This window comes from Benincasa hispida, chromosome 5 (genome assembly GCF_009727055.1).
Source record: "Benincasa hispida cultivar B227 chromosome 5, ASM972705v1, whole genome shotgun sequence".
NCBI lineage: Eukaryota > Viridiplantae > Streptophyta > Magnoliopsida > Cucurbitales > Cucurbitaceae > Benincasa > Benincasa hispida.
This window is the reverse complement of record NC_052353.1, coordinates 32630939-32651414: the sequence shown is the minus strand read 5'-3', so window position 1 is coordinate 32651414 and position 20476 is coordinate 32630939. Positions and strand designations below refer to the sequence as shown.

At 38.6% G+C, this 20476-nt stretch overlaps 1 protein-coding gene across 4 annotated transcripts in view; it reads right to left on the bottom strand.

Annotated features, from left to right (window-relative positions):
* Nucleotides 1-20476, bottom strand: part of LOC120078284 (probable ubiquitin-like-specific protease 2A) — a 58330-nt gene that overhangs the window by 25752 nt on the left and 12102 nt on the right. For all 4 annotated transcript variants that reach the window (XM_039032512.1, XM_039032514.1, XM_039032511.1 and 1 more), the window contains exons 8-9: nt 11755-11863; nt 11154-11228 (exon numbers count right to left, since the gene is read on the bottom strand). In XM_039032512.1, the coding sequence (XP_038888440.1) occupies nt 11154-11228; nt 11755-11863 (184 nt within the window). The remainder of the gene's footprint in view (nt 1-11153; nt 11229-11754; nt 11864-20476) is intronic.

Below are 20476 nucleotides of genomic sequence, written 5' to 3'. Positions count from 1 at the left end.
AAGGTCTTGAGAGAAGATATACCTGATACATCATTTCGAGTGATAACAATATCATCAACATATACAACAAGCAAAGTAATACCATTGTCAGATCGTCGATAGAATAAAAAATTATTGGATGTACTTTTCTTCATACCCAAAACCTTATCATTCTTCCCCTGAGCAACAAACCCAGATGATTGCTCCATATAGACTTCCTCTTGAAGATCGCCCTGAAGAAAAGTATTCTTAATGTCAAGTTGATGCAAAGGCCAATTGTGAGTAGCAGCCATAGATATAAATGGTCAAATGGAAGTTAATTTGGCAAGAGAAAATGTATCAGAATAATTAGTCCCATAGATTTAGGCATAACCTTTAGCAATAAGACAATCTTTCAACCGAGGCATTGTTCCATCGGAATTAACCTTTATAGCAAACACCAATTTACACCCAATAGCCTTCTTTCCAGCCAGACGCGAAACAAGATCCCAAGTACCATTATCATCCAAAGCAGTCACCTCCTCAATTATTGCACTATGCCGCCCAAGATGAGATAAAGCTTCATGAACAAAGTTAGGGATAAAGGTGGAATAATAAATGAATAAGTGGGAGAGGACAACTGGTTATACGAAACAAATAAAGAAATAGGGTAAGTACAAGTGCGTTTACCATTTCGAAGGGCAATGGAAAGATCATCACTTGGTCCCGGATCAGATGTCGAGAAAGCCAGCGATGGAGGAAATGGGTCTAAAGGTGGTTGTGGAGGACGCCTGGAGTAGACTTGAGTAACCAAATGATCAAAAGGAAGAGACACAGGGGAAGGTGGAGGAGAGGATAATGTAGAAGAGGTAATCTCGTAGATAAAAAGATCATTATCCTCCCTCTGACACGGACTCGACAGTGATGGACTAAAGGATATATCTTTGAAAAATGTAACATCAGGAGATATAAGATACCTATTTAGAGTAGGACAAGAACAACGATAACTCTTTCAAACACGCAAATAGCTTAAGAAAATGCATTTCAAAAATTTTGGATCTAATTTGGTACGATTTGGACGAATATCCCCAACAAAACAAACATAGCCAAAGATCTTAGGGTCAATAAGAAACAAAGATTTCGTAGGAAAAAGAGTACGATAGAAATCTCTCCATTGAAGATAAAGGAAGGCATTCTATTAACCAAGAAACAAGCAGTGGACACAGTACCAGTCCAAAATTTCTTTGGAACATGCATTTGAAAGGATAAGATGCAGGCTGTTTCAAGGAGTTGTCTGTTCTTTCTTTTAGCAACTCCATTTTGAGATGGAGTGTCTGCACAAGAGGATTGATGAATGATGCTATGACCACATAAGTAAGATCCAAGTACATAAGAGAAAAATTCACCACTATCCCCCTCCCCTCTCCGTTTACCGTCACATAGCCCCCGTTCCTCCTCTCTCCGACCGACCCCCCTCCATCTCTCCTTCCTTCCTCTTTCCCTCGCAACCCTTCCTCTGCCTCTCGAGCCCTTCACCCTTGTTTGCATCATGATGGAACTAAAAAGCTGTCGCATTTCAGACCATTTCTTTTGTATGTGGCGGGTGGAGAATGGTTTCTAGTTGGAAAATTTGAAGCGAGGCCAGAAAACGTTCCTCTCTTCGACATCAGCGCTATGGCTGAACAATAGTCTCGATCGACTTTTGAATGGCCCAACTTTCGAATTCTTCCTCCTAAAAGAAAGAGTTGATCAGGGCTTCATCCGATTAGCAAAGTTTCAAAGCAAGAATCAGTGGTATATTGAGTGTGCTGTCTGGCCATCTTCAGGAGGCAGAAAGAACATTTATATTCCTTATGGTGATGATGAGACAGGTTGGCAGGAATTCAAGGAAATGGTGAGCTCATCTATTTTAGACCCCTCATCAATCGGTACGTCTTCTTTAAGCAATCAAGCACCTTTAAAAAAAAGTTTCGCAGATGTGGTGAAGGGCAAAAAGCTTTCCAACGATTTATTACCAGAGCATCAAGTACACAAAGCCTTCAGATCCCAACCCCAACCCTCTGCTCCAAGCAAGAAAAAACAGAGTAAGCCCTGTTTCTGGGTTAAAAAGGACTTTGAAGCTCTCCAAGAAGACTTTCATCATTTATGGCTAGTGTCAAGGCTTTTTGTCCACAATGAATGGAAGGAAATAGCACGAGTCTTGAGAGGATCCTTCAACTCTAATATCGTTCTAAATCCCCTTCACGCAGATACAACACTAATCAAAGTTGAACAAGGGGACCTAGCTAACTTGATCGATTTTCATGGAAAGTGGCAACAAATTGGTCCCTTTCACCTTTTATTTAAGAAATGGAATTCGAAAAAGCACGGTAGACCAACAGTCATGAAAGGATTTGGGGGGTGGTTGAGCATAAAAAATTTCCCTCTTGATTTTTGGAGCCGAAGTTCTTTTGAAGCCATCAGAGCCTACTTTGGAGGTTTGGAAAGCATAGCGATTGAGACTCTTAATCTCAATAACTGTCAAGATGCCAAAATCAAAGTTAAAAGGAATTTGTGTGGTTACATCCTGACGACTATTGAAGTTAAGCATGAAAGCCTTGGCAGTATCTTTTTGAATTTTGGTGATATTCATTGTTTAGACCCCCCTATTATTAATTCTAGTGAAATTTCCATTGATGCTTTTTCAAATCCAGGATTTATTTCGTTTAAATCAAGTTTTGAAGGATGAAGGTGTCGATTCACTTGCTATACATCCAGATTGGTCTTTTCTAGCTTACCCTCAGTCGATTCTAAGCTACTTGAGGGATCCAAAAGCTCCATTAGAAACTTCTTTTCAGCCATCAAACCAACCGGAGAGGTTTCCCCGGCCAAACAAAGCAGAAGAAAGGGAAATGACATATAAAGTTAGTTGCAAAGGGAGTGGAAACGTCTCAGAGGAAAGCGAAGTCGCATTTATTGAAGATAGAGAAGAATTCTGCCAGTCTATTTTTAAATAAAGGCGCCTCCAATAATCTAAATAATAAAGAAGAAGAAGGGGAAAGTTCATGTCTTTGTATCAGCCCCTTAGCCAACCTTTCTAATACCCAAAAAGTATTTATCACGCAAGAAGCATCTGAAGAAGCGCAGGGTAGAGAAAAGAGTGGCTCAGATTCGCTGCTTTCCAATAACTCAGGAGAAACTGAAAAGTCACAAGAGGATGGACAGGTCAGCTGTCTTCAAAGGGCTACACAGGGAGGCCTCTGTTTTAATCTAGCATTTGAAAATCCTAGCTGGCACTCAAGAAAGTCCCCGACGGCTCTTCTTCATGCCAAAATCAATTAAATGCTGGGGACCACTTCTCTAAATTCTTTATCCGGAGAAAAACCTCTTTCAATAATAAATGGACAGGACCTCATGACATGGCCTCAAAGGCAGTAAGGGTGGCAGCAGGCTCTTCCCTTCCAGTACTGAATCAACAACCCGGACTTGTTAGAGGTTAGTTGCATGAAAATCCAACTTCCTTCTCCAAACTCAAACAAAGCCTCCCTCATTCCATGTTCTAAGCAGCTCAATCACACCAGATTCACTATTCTGGAATCAAGTAGCACCTTCACAAAGGGATTACCCTGCTCCCCTCCTAAGCCAAAAAGGTTAGAAATATTGGAGTTGGACTCACCCTTCAGTACAAGCAATGTAGAACTGGAATTTTTCCCTGATTCTGCTCAGGCTGAAAGACTTCAAGACTCTGCCCTCGGTTTAGATCTACAGGCTCTATTCTCCCTTGAAGAAAAGGAAATTTCTTTGGAGCATTATACTCCTTGTTCCCCACCAGTACAAATACCAGAAATCCCAGACCACTTAACATCCATTGTTTAGGATTGTGGCTTCATCTTGGCCTGAAGTTCCTCTCTCCTGTCAGCCTCTTCCCACCGTTAATGAAGATACTCTCCTGGAATACAAGGGATCTTAAAGACATAAATAAAATAATTGCACTCAGAAGACTACTCAAAAGTCTGCATCCGGATTTAGTCCTCATACAGGAATTAAAGAAAGGAGAATTTTGATGTTGCTTTCATAAAATCTATTTGGAGTTCTAAAGAAATAGGCTGGGAAACAGTGGATTCTTTTGGCAAGTCTGGTGGCCTGTTAACAATGTGGGATAGTAGCAAAATAGAAGTAATAGAATCTCTTAAAGGGGGCTATTCCCTGTCAGTCAAATGTCGTACCCTATGCAAGAAAATATGCTGGGTTACCAATGTTTATGGACCAGCTGATTATAAGGAGAGAAGATATGTTTGGCCTGAACTCACTGCCATTTCAGGCTACTGCCCTGAAGCTTGGTGCTTAGGAGGGGACTTTAACATAACCCGTTGGAGACATGAACGATCACCTATTGGAAGATATACCAAAGGAATGAAACTCTTCAACAATTTCATTGATTCAGCCAACCTACTGGAAATCCCTTTTATCAAATGGAAAATTTACATGGTCCAAGGGTGAAAACTCCACCTCTAAATCTCTACTGGACAGATTCTTTATCAATAAGGAATGGGATGAATTATTTACCAACTCAAGGGTGAATCGCCAGGTACGTTTACTTTCTGACCACTTTCCATTGCTCCTAAGTGTAGGCACTATTTGTTGGGGCCCCTCTCCCTTCAAATTTTGTAACAGTTGGCTGTCCAACAAAGAGTGTGTCATCTCCATCGAAAACTCCTAGAAGAACAGCAACATAAAAGGATGGCCAGGTTATGTCATCAATGCAAACTTAAGGCTGGTCAAAGAAGCAATAAAAATCTGGTCAGTTGAATACCAAAAAGCTCAAACCAGGAAGGAAATGGCCTTGTTAAAAGAAATAGCTGAAAAAGAAGTTCAGATTGAATCATTGGACTGGGATTCTGAGGTGGCAGCCAGCATCTCCACTTTAAAAACAGAATTGTTAAGCATTTATAGGCTGAAAGAAAGGGACCTAATACAGAAATGTAAGCTGAATTGGATGAAATTAGGAGATGAAAACTCTAGCTTCTTTCATCGGTTTTTGGCAGCAAGGAAAAGGAAGAACCAGATTAATGAGCTCCTCAATGATTAAGGGGTGCCTACAAACTCATTCAAAGAAGTTAAAGGAATTATTCTAAGCTTTTATGACTCCCTCTACATGAAATCCCCAGGAATCAGATACTTACCAGCCCCTTTAAATTGGCCTCGAGTCACTCAAGTTCAGAATGCTTTACTCACTGCAAAGTTCATGAAAGCTAAAATTGTTTTGGCTATCAAATCTTTGGGGAAAAATAAAGCCCCCGGACCAGATGGCTTTACTACAGAGTTTCTTTTGAGGTTTTGGTCTTTGGTCAAAGATAAGTTCATCAAGATTTTTGAAGACTTTCACTCGAGTGGCAAATTGAACGCTTGTGTAAGAGAAAATTTCATCTGCCTCGTCCAAAAGAAAGAAGATGCAATTTCCATCAAGGATTTCAGGCCAATCAGCCTTACTACGTTAACTTACAAAGTAGTTGCAAAAGGTTCTTGCTGAAAGACTAAAGAAAGTGATGAATTACATCACCGGCCCATCTCAAAACCCTTTTATTGAAGGAAGACAGATTCTTGATGCTGTCTTGATTGCAAATGAAGTGGTGGAGGAATATAGAGCAAAAAAGATAAAGGGTTGGATCCTAAAACTCGATATGGAGAAAGCTTTTGACCAGGTGGATTGGTCCTTTTTAGAAAAGATCTTAATTGAAAAAAATTTTGACTCCCATTGGATTTCCTGGATTTTGGGCTGCATTCAAGACCCTAAATATTCAATCATCATCAATGGAAGGCCCCGAGGTCGCATTCTTGCTTCAAGAGGCATTAGACAAGGTGATCCATTGTCCCCTTTCCTCTTTATCTTATTAAGTGAAGTGCTAGGATCTATTGTTGACAAGTTGTATGTCCATGGAGTATATAAAGGCTTTGTGGTTGGAAAGGAGATGATTCATGTACCATTGCTCCAATTTGCGGATGACACCCTCATATTCTGCAAATATGACAACAAAATGCTTCTAAAATTGAAAGAAGCAATCAGTCTTTTTGATGGTGTTCGGGTCAGAAGGTTAACTGGGAAAAGTCAGCCCTCAGTGGTGTTAATATAGAAGAAAGGGATTTGTCTTATATGGCTAGACTTCTTAACTGCAAGGCCGAAACTCTCCCCCTCACTTACCTTGGTTTGCCTCTTGGAGGCTATCCTAAACAATCCTCCTTTTGGCAGCCTATGGTAGAAAAGGTTCACCGGAAACTAAACAAGTGGAAACGGTTCAATCTCTCAAGAGGTGGCAGGGAAACACTCTGTTCTTCAGTTCTCTCCAACCTCCCAATGTACTACATGTCTATCTTTTCAATGCAGGACTCCGTGGTTTCTTCCCTAGAAAGATTAATCTGAAATTTCTTTTAGGAAGGCCATAAAGGAAGCAAAATCAATCACCTGGCTAAATGGAGCTTAGTTTCTCAGTCTCATTTAAATGGAGGTCTCGGTTTGGGAGGACTCAAAGCCAAAAACTCGGCCTTGCTCACCAAATGGGGCTGGCGATACATGAAGAAGGGGGATTCCTACTGGCAGAAGATTATTGCCAGCATCCACGACAAAGGTCTTTTTGATTGGCATTCATCTGGAAAGTATGGGAATAGTTTGCGAAGCCCGTGGATAAATATCTCAAAAAGCTGGTCCAAGTTGGAAGGTTTAGCTCCCTTTATTGTTGGCGAGGGAAATAGAGTCAGTTTCTAGGCAGACCGTTGGCTTTTTCCTTCTACATTGTCCTCTCTTTTTCCCTCTTTGTTTAGGATCTCCTTATTGCCAAGGGGCTCCATGGCTGATCACTGGGATCATTCCTTAAGTTCTTGGTCCATCATTTTCTGTCGATTGCTAAAAGATGAGGAGATCGCACACTTTCAAGCCTTGTTGCTTGCTTATCAGAAAGGTCAGTAACAGCAAGCCCGGACAGCCGCTATTGGTCTTTGGAGGCCTCAGGCTCATTCATTGTTAAGTCCCTCACAGCCCATCTTTCCTCGAAGAATCCAATGGAGATCTCCCTTTTTAAAGCTCTTTGGAAATCTAAGAGCCCAAAGAGAGTAAACATTCAGATCTGGATTATGCTCTTTGTTCTTTTAAACTGCTCCATGGTTTTACAAAGAAAGCTACAATCGGTCGCCTTACTGCCTTCTGCTTGCCCCCTATGCAAATTGGCAGGTGAAGATTTTCCGCACCTTTTCTTCTCATACACTTTTGCAGAAAAGTGCTGGTGGTCCTTTTTTCTCATGTTCAATTTTGTTGGGGCATTTAGTGATGGTTTCAGAGGCAACATAACTTATCTCCTCTCGAGTCCCTCTCTCCCAAAGAAGCCACGGTTGCTATGGATCAACATGGTCAAGGTCATTCTGTCAGATATTTGGTTTAAAAGGAATCAGAGAATTTTCCATGATGCTGGAAAAAGTTGGGAGTTTCGCTTCGATTCTGCTAAAAGAAATGCTTCAGCTTGGTGCTCTTTGAATAAAGAATTCGATGGCTTCTCAATACAAGACAATAACTTAGTACGATTTTTCATTAAATATAACCAAAACTGACATGAGTCACAATTCAAAGATGACAAGGAACGAAATTCTAGATAAAGTTTTTTCAACACGAATAACGATGGATGACCCAAACGACAATGAATTTCAAACGGGGATATAACTCCAAATCAAGCCACGACTTTCGGTATCTGATGGTCAAAAATGTAAAGGCCCTCCGACTCATGTCTTTTACCAATAATATTCTTCGTCATACAATCCTGAAACAAGCAATAACTAGGAAAAAAAACAAACAAAACAATTAAGGTCACGAATAAGCTTGCTAACAGAAATTAAACTACAATACAATTGAGGCAAATGTAATATAGAGGACAAAGAAAGTGATGGAGTGAGAGAAATGGTGTTGGACCAAAGAATAGAGGAGGTTGATCCATCTGCCAAAGTGATGGACAGAGATGAGACAAAGGACAAAGACATAGAAAATAAGTTAGAATTACCTATCATATGATTGATGGCACTAAAGTCTGACCCATTTGGTAGATGAAGTAAGAAAACATTTCGTATTACCTGTCTCGGCAATGGTAGAAATAGGATTTGATGAGAAGATGCCTGCAACTTCCTGGAATACTTGAAATTTAGCAAAGTCATCAGCAGAGATGGTAACAGGCTTCTCAGCCATATCATTGGTGGAAGCTATCTGAACATGGTGAGATCTTTGAGTCTTATACAACAACTTTCGACAATCACGTTTCATATGTCCTGGCTTACAACAATAATGACAGACAATCTCCTGAGAATCTGATCTTCGATTATCATAACTAGGCTTCTAAAAATTGTTTGTCATCTCTAAAGTACCCCGGGAATTATTATTATTCTTACTCATAAGAACACTATTAGGTTGAGAAACAGGCGAACCGGATTGAGAACTCTCAATACGAAGAACACAATTGAAGACTTCCTCTAATGACGGATCTTCAAAATAAAAAAAAAAAAATCTATGTTTTAGCCATTCCAAACTCAGGTAAAAATTCATTCAAAAATATCATAACAGCCATCTTTTCTTACTGAGCTTGTTGAACCTTGACATCAGAGCTAAACTGCAATATTAAAGCAAGTTCAGCAACTATCTTCTTAAGTCTCGTAAAGTAACTTGTAACAGATTCTACTTTTTGCTCAGCTCGAAAGAATTGCCTACAGACATCAAACATTCAATTGAATGTGTTCTTTTCCAGAGTATAGAAATTCTAAGAATTCTAGGAGTTCCTTCACAGAATCACAATGATCTACCAAACCAACAACCTCACTTTCGATAGAATTCTTAATCTAAAGATAAAATCGCACGTCATCGCAACGCCAAGCTTTTTTCTTATCATCTTTTGGTGGCCTCTCAGTCACATGATCATCCATATTTGTACTAAGTAAATAAAATTGAATCGTCCGACGCCAATCATAGTAGTCCGATCCATTTAACTTGTGCTCAGTTATCTTCGATGCCAGGGAAATTACATTAGATACTACCATATGCTTCACTTCATCCATTATGAGCTAATAAACAGTTTGTAGATCTCACGAGCGGAAAGAGCAAACAGAATCCAAATCAAAGATAAACCAAAGAACAAAACAGCTCCAAATTAAAACAAAACAGCAACAAACCCTAAGCACAAAAGGGTATTTTTCCAAATGACTCACAACTGAGTAGATTTCAATGGAACCAAATGCATAGAACAATAAAAAAAGATGAGTTGAGAAGAACCCAACTGATGAAACGTGGAGAGGTTGTCCCACGCGCCAGCGCGTGGCAACGGAGAAGAATCTTTGTGGCAGCACATGAACCTCACGCGCGGCCGTTCTCGACGACTGACAACCGCAGACGAGAGCGGACGGCGACGGCGCTTCTCTTGGGATGGGTGGTGTAGACAAACAGCCACTCAAACTTGATGAATCAACTCAAACCCTAACCTTGTGAGAAGCATAAACCCTAACATAGCCGTCGAACAAATATTCCAAACCTTAGACAGTTCTGATACCATGTTCTCAATACTTTTGGAGAGAATAATAATCTTATTCATTAATCAGGCTGACGATACATATATATATATATATATATATATATATATATAGGCAACTAAGAAACCCTAATCTAGGAGATATAAAATTACAATAAAGGACAACTAATCATAATCACAATATAAATATATATTATAACAAACCTTACCCGGCTTTGGCTCTCTTCATTTGTTTTCCTTAATCCAACCAGGCCCAATTACAAACAAACCAAGCTCAATCTTATTACCCACTTAACTCAATCAATTTTCAACTTTAGACTGATAGGAGTTTGTTAAATCACTGATTGACTCAAAAGCCAAAGTTGATGAGCGCAGGTAAATTTAGTATCATATCAACATTTTAACATTGCCCATCACCAGTGGGCTTGGAAATTTGTAGAAGACCCAAAAAGTGGAAATAAAGATTAATTTGGGGTAGAATTAACCTTGCATGAATTTAACACATGACCTCTTAGATCCTTTTACTTCGATGCCATGTTTCCTTTTAAAGGAAAAAGAACTTTTCATTGATATAATGAAAAGAGATTAATGCTCAAAAGTGCAATGAAACAAAGAAAATAAGAGGTAAAAATGAAAGATCATACTTGTACAAAAGCACCTAACAAATCGATGCAAAGACAGATTAAAGAGAAGAAATAAAAACTCCCTAGTTAAGACAAATATCTTAAATGGAAAGTTTTGCAAAAGATTTGGATAGAGAACACCAAACGGAAGCGTTTCACCGATTGACCCATAAACTTAAACTGATCGGTGAACGTAAATTTAAGATTATTTCAACGATTTAACAGAGTTTGTTTTGTTCAACTAGGAAATTTTCTCCTCAAGGTATACTCTGTTCAATTGGCTTGGAAGATTAGTTTCTTTTGCATTATGCTACAAATTTTGATATCAAGGATGTTCATTCATTCATTTTTTTCTTATTTACTTCATTTTGGTTTTAAAACTCCATGATGAGTTTTTTCTAGGAGGGATAAAATGATGTGGTGGGGTTAAGGCAAATCGTGGTATCTTGGTCAAATTCTTGATTAATTAAGATTAGAATTAGTTTCCTTGATTTAAGATTAGGGTTACCTGTAAATATAAAATGTTTCCTTCCTGGTATTCGTAACTTTTCATTCATAATAAATAAATACTTTGATTTGATTCTTGGAGAGAGTTCTCCTTTTATCTCTTAGGTTACATCAAATGCCAGCAACTCAACAAACGGCCACATGGGAATTGTAAAGATGTGATCTTGATTTTTAGAAGCAATAAAACATAGAATGCAAACAGAAGGCTGCAACAAAGAAGATGGTTTCTTTTAAACGATTCTGGCTGTATTCACCACTTCATTTAGCAAATCCACATTAGAACATTGATCCCCTTTTGGGAATTTTTGATTTCCAAATGGTAAAAATCAAATACTTTGCAAGTGAAGAACAGGATGAATGGTGATTAGACAAAAAAAAATAAACCACAAAAAAGCTGAAAGGAGATTTCCAGAATTTCACATCCTCTCTGTTCAAAAATCTAATGTCTTCCAGATCAGATTAACAGCATTTCCAGTATTTAACAGGGGGATCTTGGAAAGAAGGAAAGGAATAATGTAAAAGTAGTAAGTCTACTCACTCAGAAAAGCAATGCTTCAGGGAAAAAACATCGCTCTGTCTCCAGGAAACAATTTCCTCCCATTTGATCATGTCACTGTCAAGAATGTTAAATAAAAAAATAATTAATTGTCTATAGTGATCTAAATTTTGAAACGAGGAATTTCCACTCAAATCAACTAATTCAATGCTCAGATCACACAAATGACATCCCTGCTGCAAATAACCAGGATATAATGTATAAATTAAACGAGTCCGTACATGCTAGAATCTTAAGTGACTAGAAAAGATGTATTCAATGTATTCGTTCTTTTTCATTTTTTGAGAAGGATACTTCAATGTATTCGTTCATGCTATCATAACTTCGTTTAATTCAACAATTTCTTTTAAAAAAAAGGTGGTAAACATATCCAAAATTCTAATCATAGGATTTTCTTTTCTGACATCACATTGTATTGTATTGCTATCAGTCTCTAACCTTAGCCATTATTATCTTCAAAAAATAAATAAATAATCCAATTCTTTAAGTAGTTTTTTGATATTATATAAGCAAAATGATGTCAGAAAAGATTATAGTCTGGACAAGCCCAATAGAAAAACAGAAAAAGAGAAGAAAAACTCACTCGTAGTCTGCATTCCATAAGTCATTATATCTAAGATTCAATGTTCTGATTGCTTTCTCTCTTTCAGACCAAAGAGGGTCACAAACAGAAAACTTCAGTAACTCTATGCCTGCACAAATGTTAAGAAAGACAGAGGAATGATGCCACCTCAGATAACACGTATCCTTGTACAGAGGACAGAAGTCCAAAAAAACATCCAGAAATGAAATTACCCTCCTTTGAAGGGGGAAAAAGAGCTTAAATAACATTAAAAGAATAAAGTACAATCAAGAAGTCTTCAATAAAACCATTAGGTCAACCTGTTGGAAAGGTTGGATGGCATTAATTATCCTCATTTACTAAATATGGTCGATGCATTGCATGAAATAAATAAATCCACCAGTTCTGGACTTACAAAGAAATAGTTGGTCATACATTAATAATCTTTCCCATGGATGGAAATTTGAGACTTCCTCACCTTTGATAGCACAAAAAAATAAATAAATAAATAAAAATCCAAGGGCGGTTTGGAGTTGGGAGTTCTTCCTTTTTGTTCGAATAGCTTGACTTTGAAGTCTCATCCAATTAAGGAAACAATTTCGCCTAAAAAAATTAAAGGAAAAATTTCATTCATTTTTCAAATGACAAGAAGTTCCTCCCTCTCCCCATCACCACCCAACCTCTTTCACTGTAGCACCTTACAAGGCCACCAAATACTTGGGTAGATAGCTTCTCATTCTTTTCTTTGACCCCAGGACCATTTTTTGTAAGGTCCCACACTTTTTAAACAAAAACGTAACTTTTAATTGATGAAATATACAGTATGAACTTCACACGGGAGCAAAAAGAGAGAGAAAAAAACAAAATGAAAAAACAAAACATAAATATAATTATATTGTAAAAATAAAAGCATTCCAACTACATATACCCTGCAAAGAAAAATCAACAAAAGATTTGGGGCACTGAGTTGAGTTCTGAGGTTTGAAGTTAATATGTTGGAGTTAGGAAATCTATGTTTGGAGTGCAGAGTTGTGAAGATAGAGTTTCTCGATAAATATACAAACTTCAATAGTGAACGCTATTTAAGTTAGTGGCGTCGAGTTATTTAACACCACCTTATGAAGTCGGTGGGCTAGACACCCCTATGGGTGATGATTGTTTTTATTTTCATTGTGAAAATTACATCTTTCCAGAAAGTCATTGTTCCACTTTTTTACTAATACCTTATTTGTCTTCCAAACTATTTTACTTAACTCGTAATGATGTTCGGATCCTCCAAAGTTATAATTCATAGTGGAAAACATTGGTTTATGACTTTTATAGATGATCGTGTTGGGTTGTATGTCCTAAAACTCACAGTTTGTAATGTTAAACGTATTCTATTATCAATAAAGATGCTATTGACCTTTATAAAATAAACCTGTTATTAAATATGTGAATTGCACTTGTAAAGTCTAAATCCAATAAACTAAAGGTCCATGGCTATTATATGAATACATAAACTTTATGCGGAGACATAAGAGTGGATCAAGTTCAGTAAATAGCCAAAATGGTCTATAATATACAAATAAGACTGGGTACCTTATTCTGGTAACACTATCGGATGCGGCCCACTCTATAGTTGTTACAATTTGTTGTAAAGTGCTACAAACGAAGTGATCCTGATTCGTTCATATTGAAACGAGGAGTGGGGGCATTCTGAGTTTGCATAAGATCGGACTAAGAATTAAGTCATTCTTACTTTATAACGTTGTTTAGACTATTTCAAAGCGATGACCTAGGTAACTTGACCTTAATCCTGAGCTAACTATGAACTCCTGTTTATTCAGGATTATCCTTAGAATTGCATGAGTGAGGGTTGGCTCAATAAGCCTCCCATTTCAGAGGTAAGACTGGGTAGATAGCTGAGAATATAGGGTGCAAGACGGAATTCACTCCTACCCGCTTTTAAGGATAGTAGAGAGATTGTTCCCTCAAAGTGCTGACTCTGGGTCTTGAACAAGAGGCCCACCCTCTCATTGGCCCGAAAGGGACTCGGTTTAGTGATTGGATCACAAACCAATTCTTCATTATAGGATCAGTAGGACTTAAGGAGCAAGATGTAATCTCGAGGGTAAAACAATTTTTGACCCAGCCGTTATTACAAACCTATGAAGGGTTAACTTACTAATCATGGTTATATCGAGTGGACATAATATATCTATAGTGAGGGAGTGCAACTACTGGGCTTTAGTGGAGTGACCTGGTAGTTAACGAATGGTGGTTAATTAGGTTAAAGAGTTTAACCAGTTAATCGTGGATCGTTGGAACCCATGATATGTAGGTCATGAGGTCCCCCTACTAGCTCATATCGGACTAAACCTTAGAACAGTGTGACGAACGAATTTGAAGTGTTCAAATTCGGTTTTTGGAGAAAAGCATTAAATATATACGATATATTTAACATAATGTTTAATTGTGAATTAAACATAAAAAGAAATGAAATAGGAGATATTTAAATAAGATTTAAATATCAAGATTATGAATAGGGATTCATATAAATTGGGATAAGGGTTGGATTTAATATTAAATTAAATTAATTAAACTGTTTAATTAATTATTTAATATTAATTTAATTTTTAAAATTGATTTTTAGAATTAATTTTGAAATTAAATGGATTTGATCAAAATTGCATTATAAGTCAATTTGTTAACTAGGTCAAAAATGTAATGGAAGTCAAATTGTTGACTTTTGATTCTTGAAAGTCAAAACATCAAATTTGTCGACTTTGGACTTTGAGAGTTAACTTTGACCAAGTTAGTGGAAAGATCCAACCTTTGTGAGTGGGAAATGCCAACTTTTGCATAGCTAAGTGTTGTATTCTGAGGTGGTAAGAGGAAATCCAAGTCAGGGTTTAGTGAACTAAACTCTACTCCTTCATCCTTAATCGAACATCAGTATTATAAATAAAACCTTTGATAAATAATGCACCTTTGACCTTATTAGAAGGATCTATTAGTTCAATGTCCTCAAAGTTCAAGAAGATATTGCCCATCTTGTCCTCTTTAATCTCAATGGTCGAAGGCATAAAACCACATAAGTTCTCTTTAACTTGAATTTTAGCTTCAGAACAGTTGAGAAGATTCAAGATTTCTGTTGCAATGTTTTCAAGACCTCCGAAGTGTACCCTAAAGGCTTCGAACATTTGTCTGCTCCAATAGTCCGACGAAGGTTTTTGATCAAAATCCATCCCCCATAACCTTTCATCAATAACAGCCTACCATGCCTAAATTTATTCCATTTTTCAAACAACTGATGAAATTCACCACTCTCTTTGCCATCTGCCAGGAGCCTCAATCAATTCCTCCAAGGGATTGATAAATAACTTCGGTTTGGAAGTATAATTCCAAAGTTTTGCAAATCTCTTTCCAATCATTGAACTCAAACAACTTTAATACTGTCCATGAGTTGCTAAAGTCTTCCATAAAAACTTCATAATTCTTGTGCACCCCATAATATTCCTTGCTCTGACTTTTGTAAGCTGGTCTTGCCTCAACCGGTTCATTATATTAATATATAGAGAAGAGCTCGGAGTACAAGAGGGTTATACAATGAGCAAAACGAAAATACTAGTGCTTCTATTAGGATCAAGGGGTGCACTCGGACGTCTCAACTAGGTTGACACTCCCTTAGCACCCTCATCACTTCCAATGCAAACCCATAGTGGGGAAAAGACTTTAACAAGAGTATAATTCGAGGAAACAATAATCGTAAATCAAGCGAAAATAACGATCTAAAAATAGAGCCAACACAGTGGCCTAGAACTTAGGGAAATAAATAAAAAGTTCAAAGAAACTGGGAGGGGAAAAAGGGAAAAGTTGAAATCCGGCACTGATTAATGTTGTCCGAAGGGGGAGGTGAAGATGATGGCCCCCTAGTTGAGATTGAAATCCGATGGACTGTAGGCATGGAAGGGTTCGGAAAGAATACACCAGGAGGAGGCTTGACGGCGGGCGGCTTCAAAACGGTTTTGGCATCCAAGAGCTTTGTTGTGGAAAATCCTTTGATTTCTTTCAAACCAAAGATTTGCCAAGAGGGCTTTTATTGCATTACACCATAGTAGACGTGTGGGGTTGTGGAGATTAGGGCCAGCTAGGAGTTGTAACACATTGCTTTTGAAATCATTGCACATGATCCATGAAAAGTTGGAAAAACACAGTAGTTTTTTCCAGCACCAATCTGAATAAGGGCATGTAAAAAAGAGGTGAAAGGAGTCCTCACTGTGTTGGAGACAGAATGGGCAAGCTGATGGAGAAAGGGAGGATGCTGGCTGTTTTCTTTGAAGAACTTCAGCTACATTCAGCTGACCGAAAAGCATAATCCAAATGAGAATATTGACTCTTCTTGGACTCTTTGTCTTCCAAATAGCCGAGAAGAGGGGCTTTTTCAAAGGGGAAAAAGGTGATAGGTGTACTTTAAGGGAGCTAACAGTATAAAAACCAGTGGTTGAGATGGACCACACTCTTTTATCAAAAGAGTGAGAAGGACTTCTACTTGCAATTTTCTCCGATGAATCTTGAAAGGCCAACACTTCTTCATCTTTGAGCAGTCTTCGGAAGGAGATGGACCAAGAAGCCATGCTGCTGTCCCAATGATCAGCGACTGAACCATTGGGAAGCATGGAGATTCTGAATAAGTTTGGACAAAGGGTGTTGAAGGGGGAAGATCCTTCCCATGGGTCTAACCAGAAAGCAATTCAACTACCATTACCAAGTTTGAAAGTGGCCAAGGATTCTACCTTAAGCCAAGTCTTTGAGATGCTAATCCATGGACTTTTCAAGCTTCTACCACCTTTCCCTGTTGTATGCCAATCAAATGCATCTTTATCATGAATACTTCTTATAACTTTGCCCCAAAGAGAGTTTTCCTCACTGAAATATCTCCACCCCCATTTAGCAAGAAGTGCAATGTTCATAGATCTGAAACCACCAAGGCCTAGACCACCATCTGCTATAGGTTTTTGAACCAATTCCCATTTAACCAAGTGATTTTGCTCGCTACCCTTGTTACCTTCCCAAAAGAAACTTCTTATTATCCTTTCCATTCTAGATATTACTCCTTCGGGCATGAGGAAGATGGCCAAGTAATGAATTGGAAGGTTTGAAAGGACTGAAGTGCATAGAGTGGCTCTTCCTCCCCTGGAGAGGTTAAATCTCTTCCACTTGTCAAGTTTAGCTTGTACTTTGTCTAGGACCGACTGCCAAAAGGAGGCTCTTTTCGGGTAAGCCCCAGAGGCAACCCTAGGTAATAAAAAGGAAGTTGATCAGCCGTACAGTTCAAGGATGCTGCTGTACTAAAGAGGTCACTGTCGTCCACATTGATGCCATAGAGGGCTGATTTTTCCCAATTTACTTTCTGCCTTGAACACCATTCAAAGAACTCCATTGTATGTTTAAGTTTTACAAGCATAGAGCTGTCATATTTGCAAAACAGTAAAGTATCATCCGCGAATTGGAGAATGGAAACTTGAACTTGCTCTTTTCCTACTATAAAACCTTCAATAATGCCGGATTGGGTGAGTCTGGAAATTAAAGCACTCAATATTTCACTAACAAGGAGATAAAGGAAAGGGGTGAGGGGATCACCTTGCCTTAGCCCTCTTGAAGCAGCCACTCTTCCCCTTGGTCTACCATTAATGAAAATAGAGTAAAGTGGGTTTTTGACACAGCCCATGATCCATTCTATCCATTTCTGATTGAAATCTTAGATCTTAGCACTTTTTCTAGAAAATCCCAATCTACTCGGTCAAATGCTTTCTCCATATCAAGTTTAAGAATCCATCCCTTCTTCTTTTTTGCTCTGTACTCTTCAACAGCTTCATTGGCAATAAGGATGGGATCCAAAATTTGTCTTCCTTCTATGAATACACATTGGGAGGGAGCAATGATGTTAGGCATTATCCCTTTCAATCTCTCAGCTAGCACCTTAGCAATGACTTTGTATATTAAGGAGGTTAAGCTAATGGGTCTATAATCACCGACCTTGATTGCTACTTTCTTCTTTTGAATCAAACATATGAAGTTCTCTTTTATGCAAGCATTGATCTTATCATTCTTGTAGAAGTCATTAAAGGTGTCTTGGAAGCTTGACTTGAGAGGAGTCCAAAATTTCAACAAGAATTCTGAAGTGAAGCCATCGGGGCCTGGAGCTTTGCTTTTGCCAAGAGCTTTTATAGCTAAGACGATTTCTGTGACTGAAAATTTAGTTTGCAAGAAAAGATTCTGATTCATATTCACACATGGCCAATCTAAATTTATTGGAAGATGCCTCCGCCCTAGGGATTTTAGAAAAAGATTGCTGTAATAATTGATTATTAGGCTTTCAATCTCTAAACTCGACTTTGTTGGCACTCCTTGCTCATCGACTAACTCATTTATGAAGTGTTTCCTCTTTTTTGCTGCTAAGAATCTATGGAAAAAGCTTGTATTCTCATCTCCCTACTTGAGCCAATTTAACTTGCTTTTCTGTAATAGGTTGATTTCTTCCAGCCTATATAAGGCCATAAGATCTGATTTTGATGAAGACCGTGCTGCATAATCACTGCTGGAAGGGGGGAAAACTCGGCTAGAGTGTCTCATTTTTCAATTTCTGCTAGCAGGCTCTCCTCCTTTTTTAGTTCTTCCTTATAGCTGTAATGCCACTTTTTTACTGCTGTTTTAACTTCTTTTAGCTTCTGATTGAGTACAAAACCAGCCCATCCATGCGCTTTACTGTCAAACCATGCTTTCTCGATAATTTGGATGCACTCTTTGTTGAGCAACCAGCTGTTGCAAAACCTGAAAGGGGAGGGGCCCCTGCTGAAAGAACCGGCCTCTAGAAAAATTGGGTAGTGATCTGAAAAAATTCGTGCTTGTCTATTGGTTCTAGAATTTTCCAATAACTCATCGCATTCTTTTGATATAAAAAACCGGTCTAGTAAGGATCTTGAAACAGAGTTGCCTTCCCTTGACCAAGTGAAGCTCCCATTACTCAACCGAATTTCCAAGAGTTTTGCTTGTTTAATGAAATCATTAAATTTTCTCATGCCTCTAGTACTTCGGCCCAAGGGGAATCTCTCATGTGCCCATCTTGTGATATTAAAATCACCACCCATGCACCATGCCTCTTCACAGTAAGCTACCAAAGAAATTAGTTCTTCCCACACAAATTTTCTTTCTTTATAGTCGGTTGGCCCATATACATTAGTGACCCAACAAATCTTTTTACAAATAGTGGTACATTTTATTGAAAGGGAATATCCACCTTTGAGGGTTTCTATTACCAAAATCATATTTGTATCCCACATTGTCAACAAACCACCAGAAGCACCAAAGGATTCAACAAAATCCCAACCGACATCTTTGGAACTCCAAATGGATTTAATAAAACTTGCATCAAAATTTTCTTTCTTGGATTCTTGAAATTAACACTATTGAGAGGTTAATTTTCTTTAGGAATCGTTTAAGGGCCAGCCTTTTATTACTATCTTTGAGGCCTCTTGTGTTCCAAGACACTATCTTCATCTTTTCGAAATCAGACTTTAGAGGCAGCCTTTGCAATCGAAAGTCAATCCAGAATTAGGTTGCAATCAGTGATTATGCTTAAAAGGTGTGTTGGGAGGTCAGAAGGGATTGATGGATGCAGGGCGGGCTGGGCAGGGATGGGGGCTTTTACCTCAGAAATGTTGTTCTCCTCTGTTCGAAACAGAGTATTTAAATCAACACGCAAGGATGCTTCTTTTTTTACTCTTCTTGATCTCCTGAATTGCTGATCCAATCAGTTTCCTCACTACTAATACTAAAAGGGGAGCCAAGAGGGCTATCCTTCTCTTCATTTACTGAGGCATCTGGGGGAAAACTAGGAGTTCCTTTCAGAAATGGACACTCCGGGTTGGGTGGGGGGAGAGAAATTTGGCTTTCTGACCTGGTAAAAAGAGGGTGTTCTGGTAATGAGGGACTTCTGGCTTCTTGGAGTTGAACAGACACTTATTTAGAGGTGAAACAAAGGCTTTTAGAATGTTCCTTCAGATACTTTCTTCTGATAAAATGCTTAAGAAAAGTTTTGAAAAGGCATGAGGGGTGGCGTGCTCTGTGCAGCCGCTTAGAAGTTGTTTTGCAGGGTTTAGGAAGTGGTTTAGTGCTAAAGGGAGGAGGAGGTTTATGGGTCACATAGGCAGAGGAATCGGGGCTCCTCTGTTAAAACAGGGGGGCGAGGTAAGTGGGGGAAATATGGTTGCTTAAGGGTAGTAATGACAGGGGAACTGGATGATCTGGTAGAACAGGAAGGGGCAGGGGAGATGTGCTAAAGCAAGGGGCGGGAGAAGAAGGCTTTAGGGTCGCTTGGACTTCGGACGTGGTTAAGGTATGCTCAAAAGAGGAAGAGGCTGAGGGGAGCACCACGTTGCAAGGGAGAAATAACTTACTTTTCTTTTTTCTTTTTGGCGCGAGTGTCTTTTTAGCTTCTAAATGAGAGAAGACGGCTAGAATTCCCTTTTTCCAATTCTCTTTCTTCTTAATGGCAGAGAGGGAGTTAAAAGCAGGCCATGGAACTCGAGGGGCCTTAATACTTACACTAGCGCCTTAGCTGGTGAAGCACTTAATTCAGAAGACTGTCCGGCTTCCTTTGATTTAAAAAAATTTCTCTCGGAGGACTGCTGCTGCAAGACAGGGGAGAAGGACTTTTCAACTTCCTTCCTTAACAGATCTCTCCCGTCGAGGCTCAGTG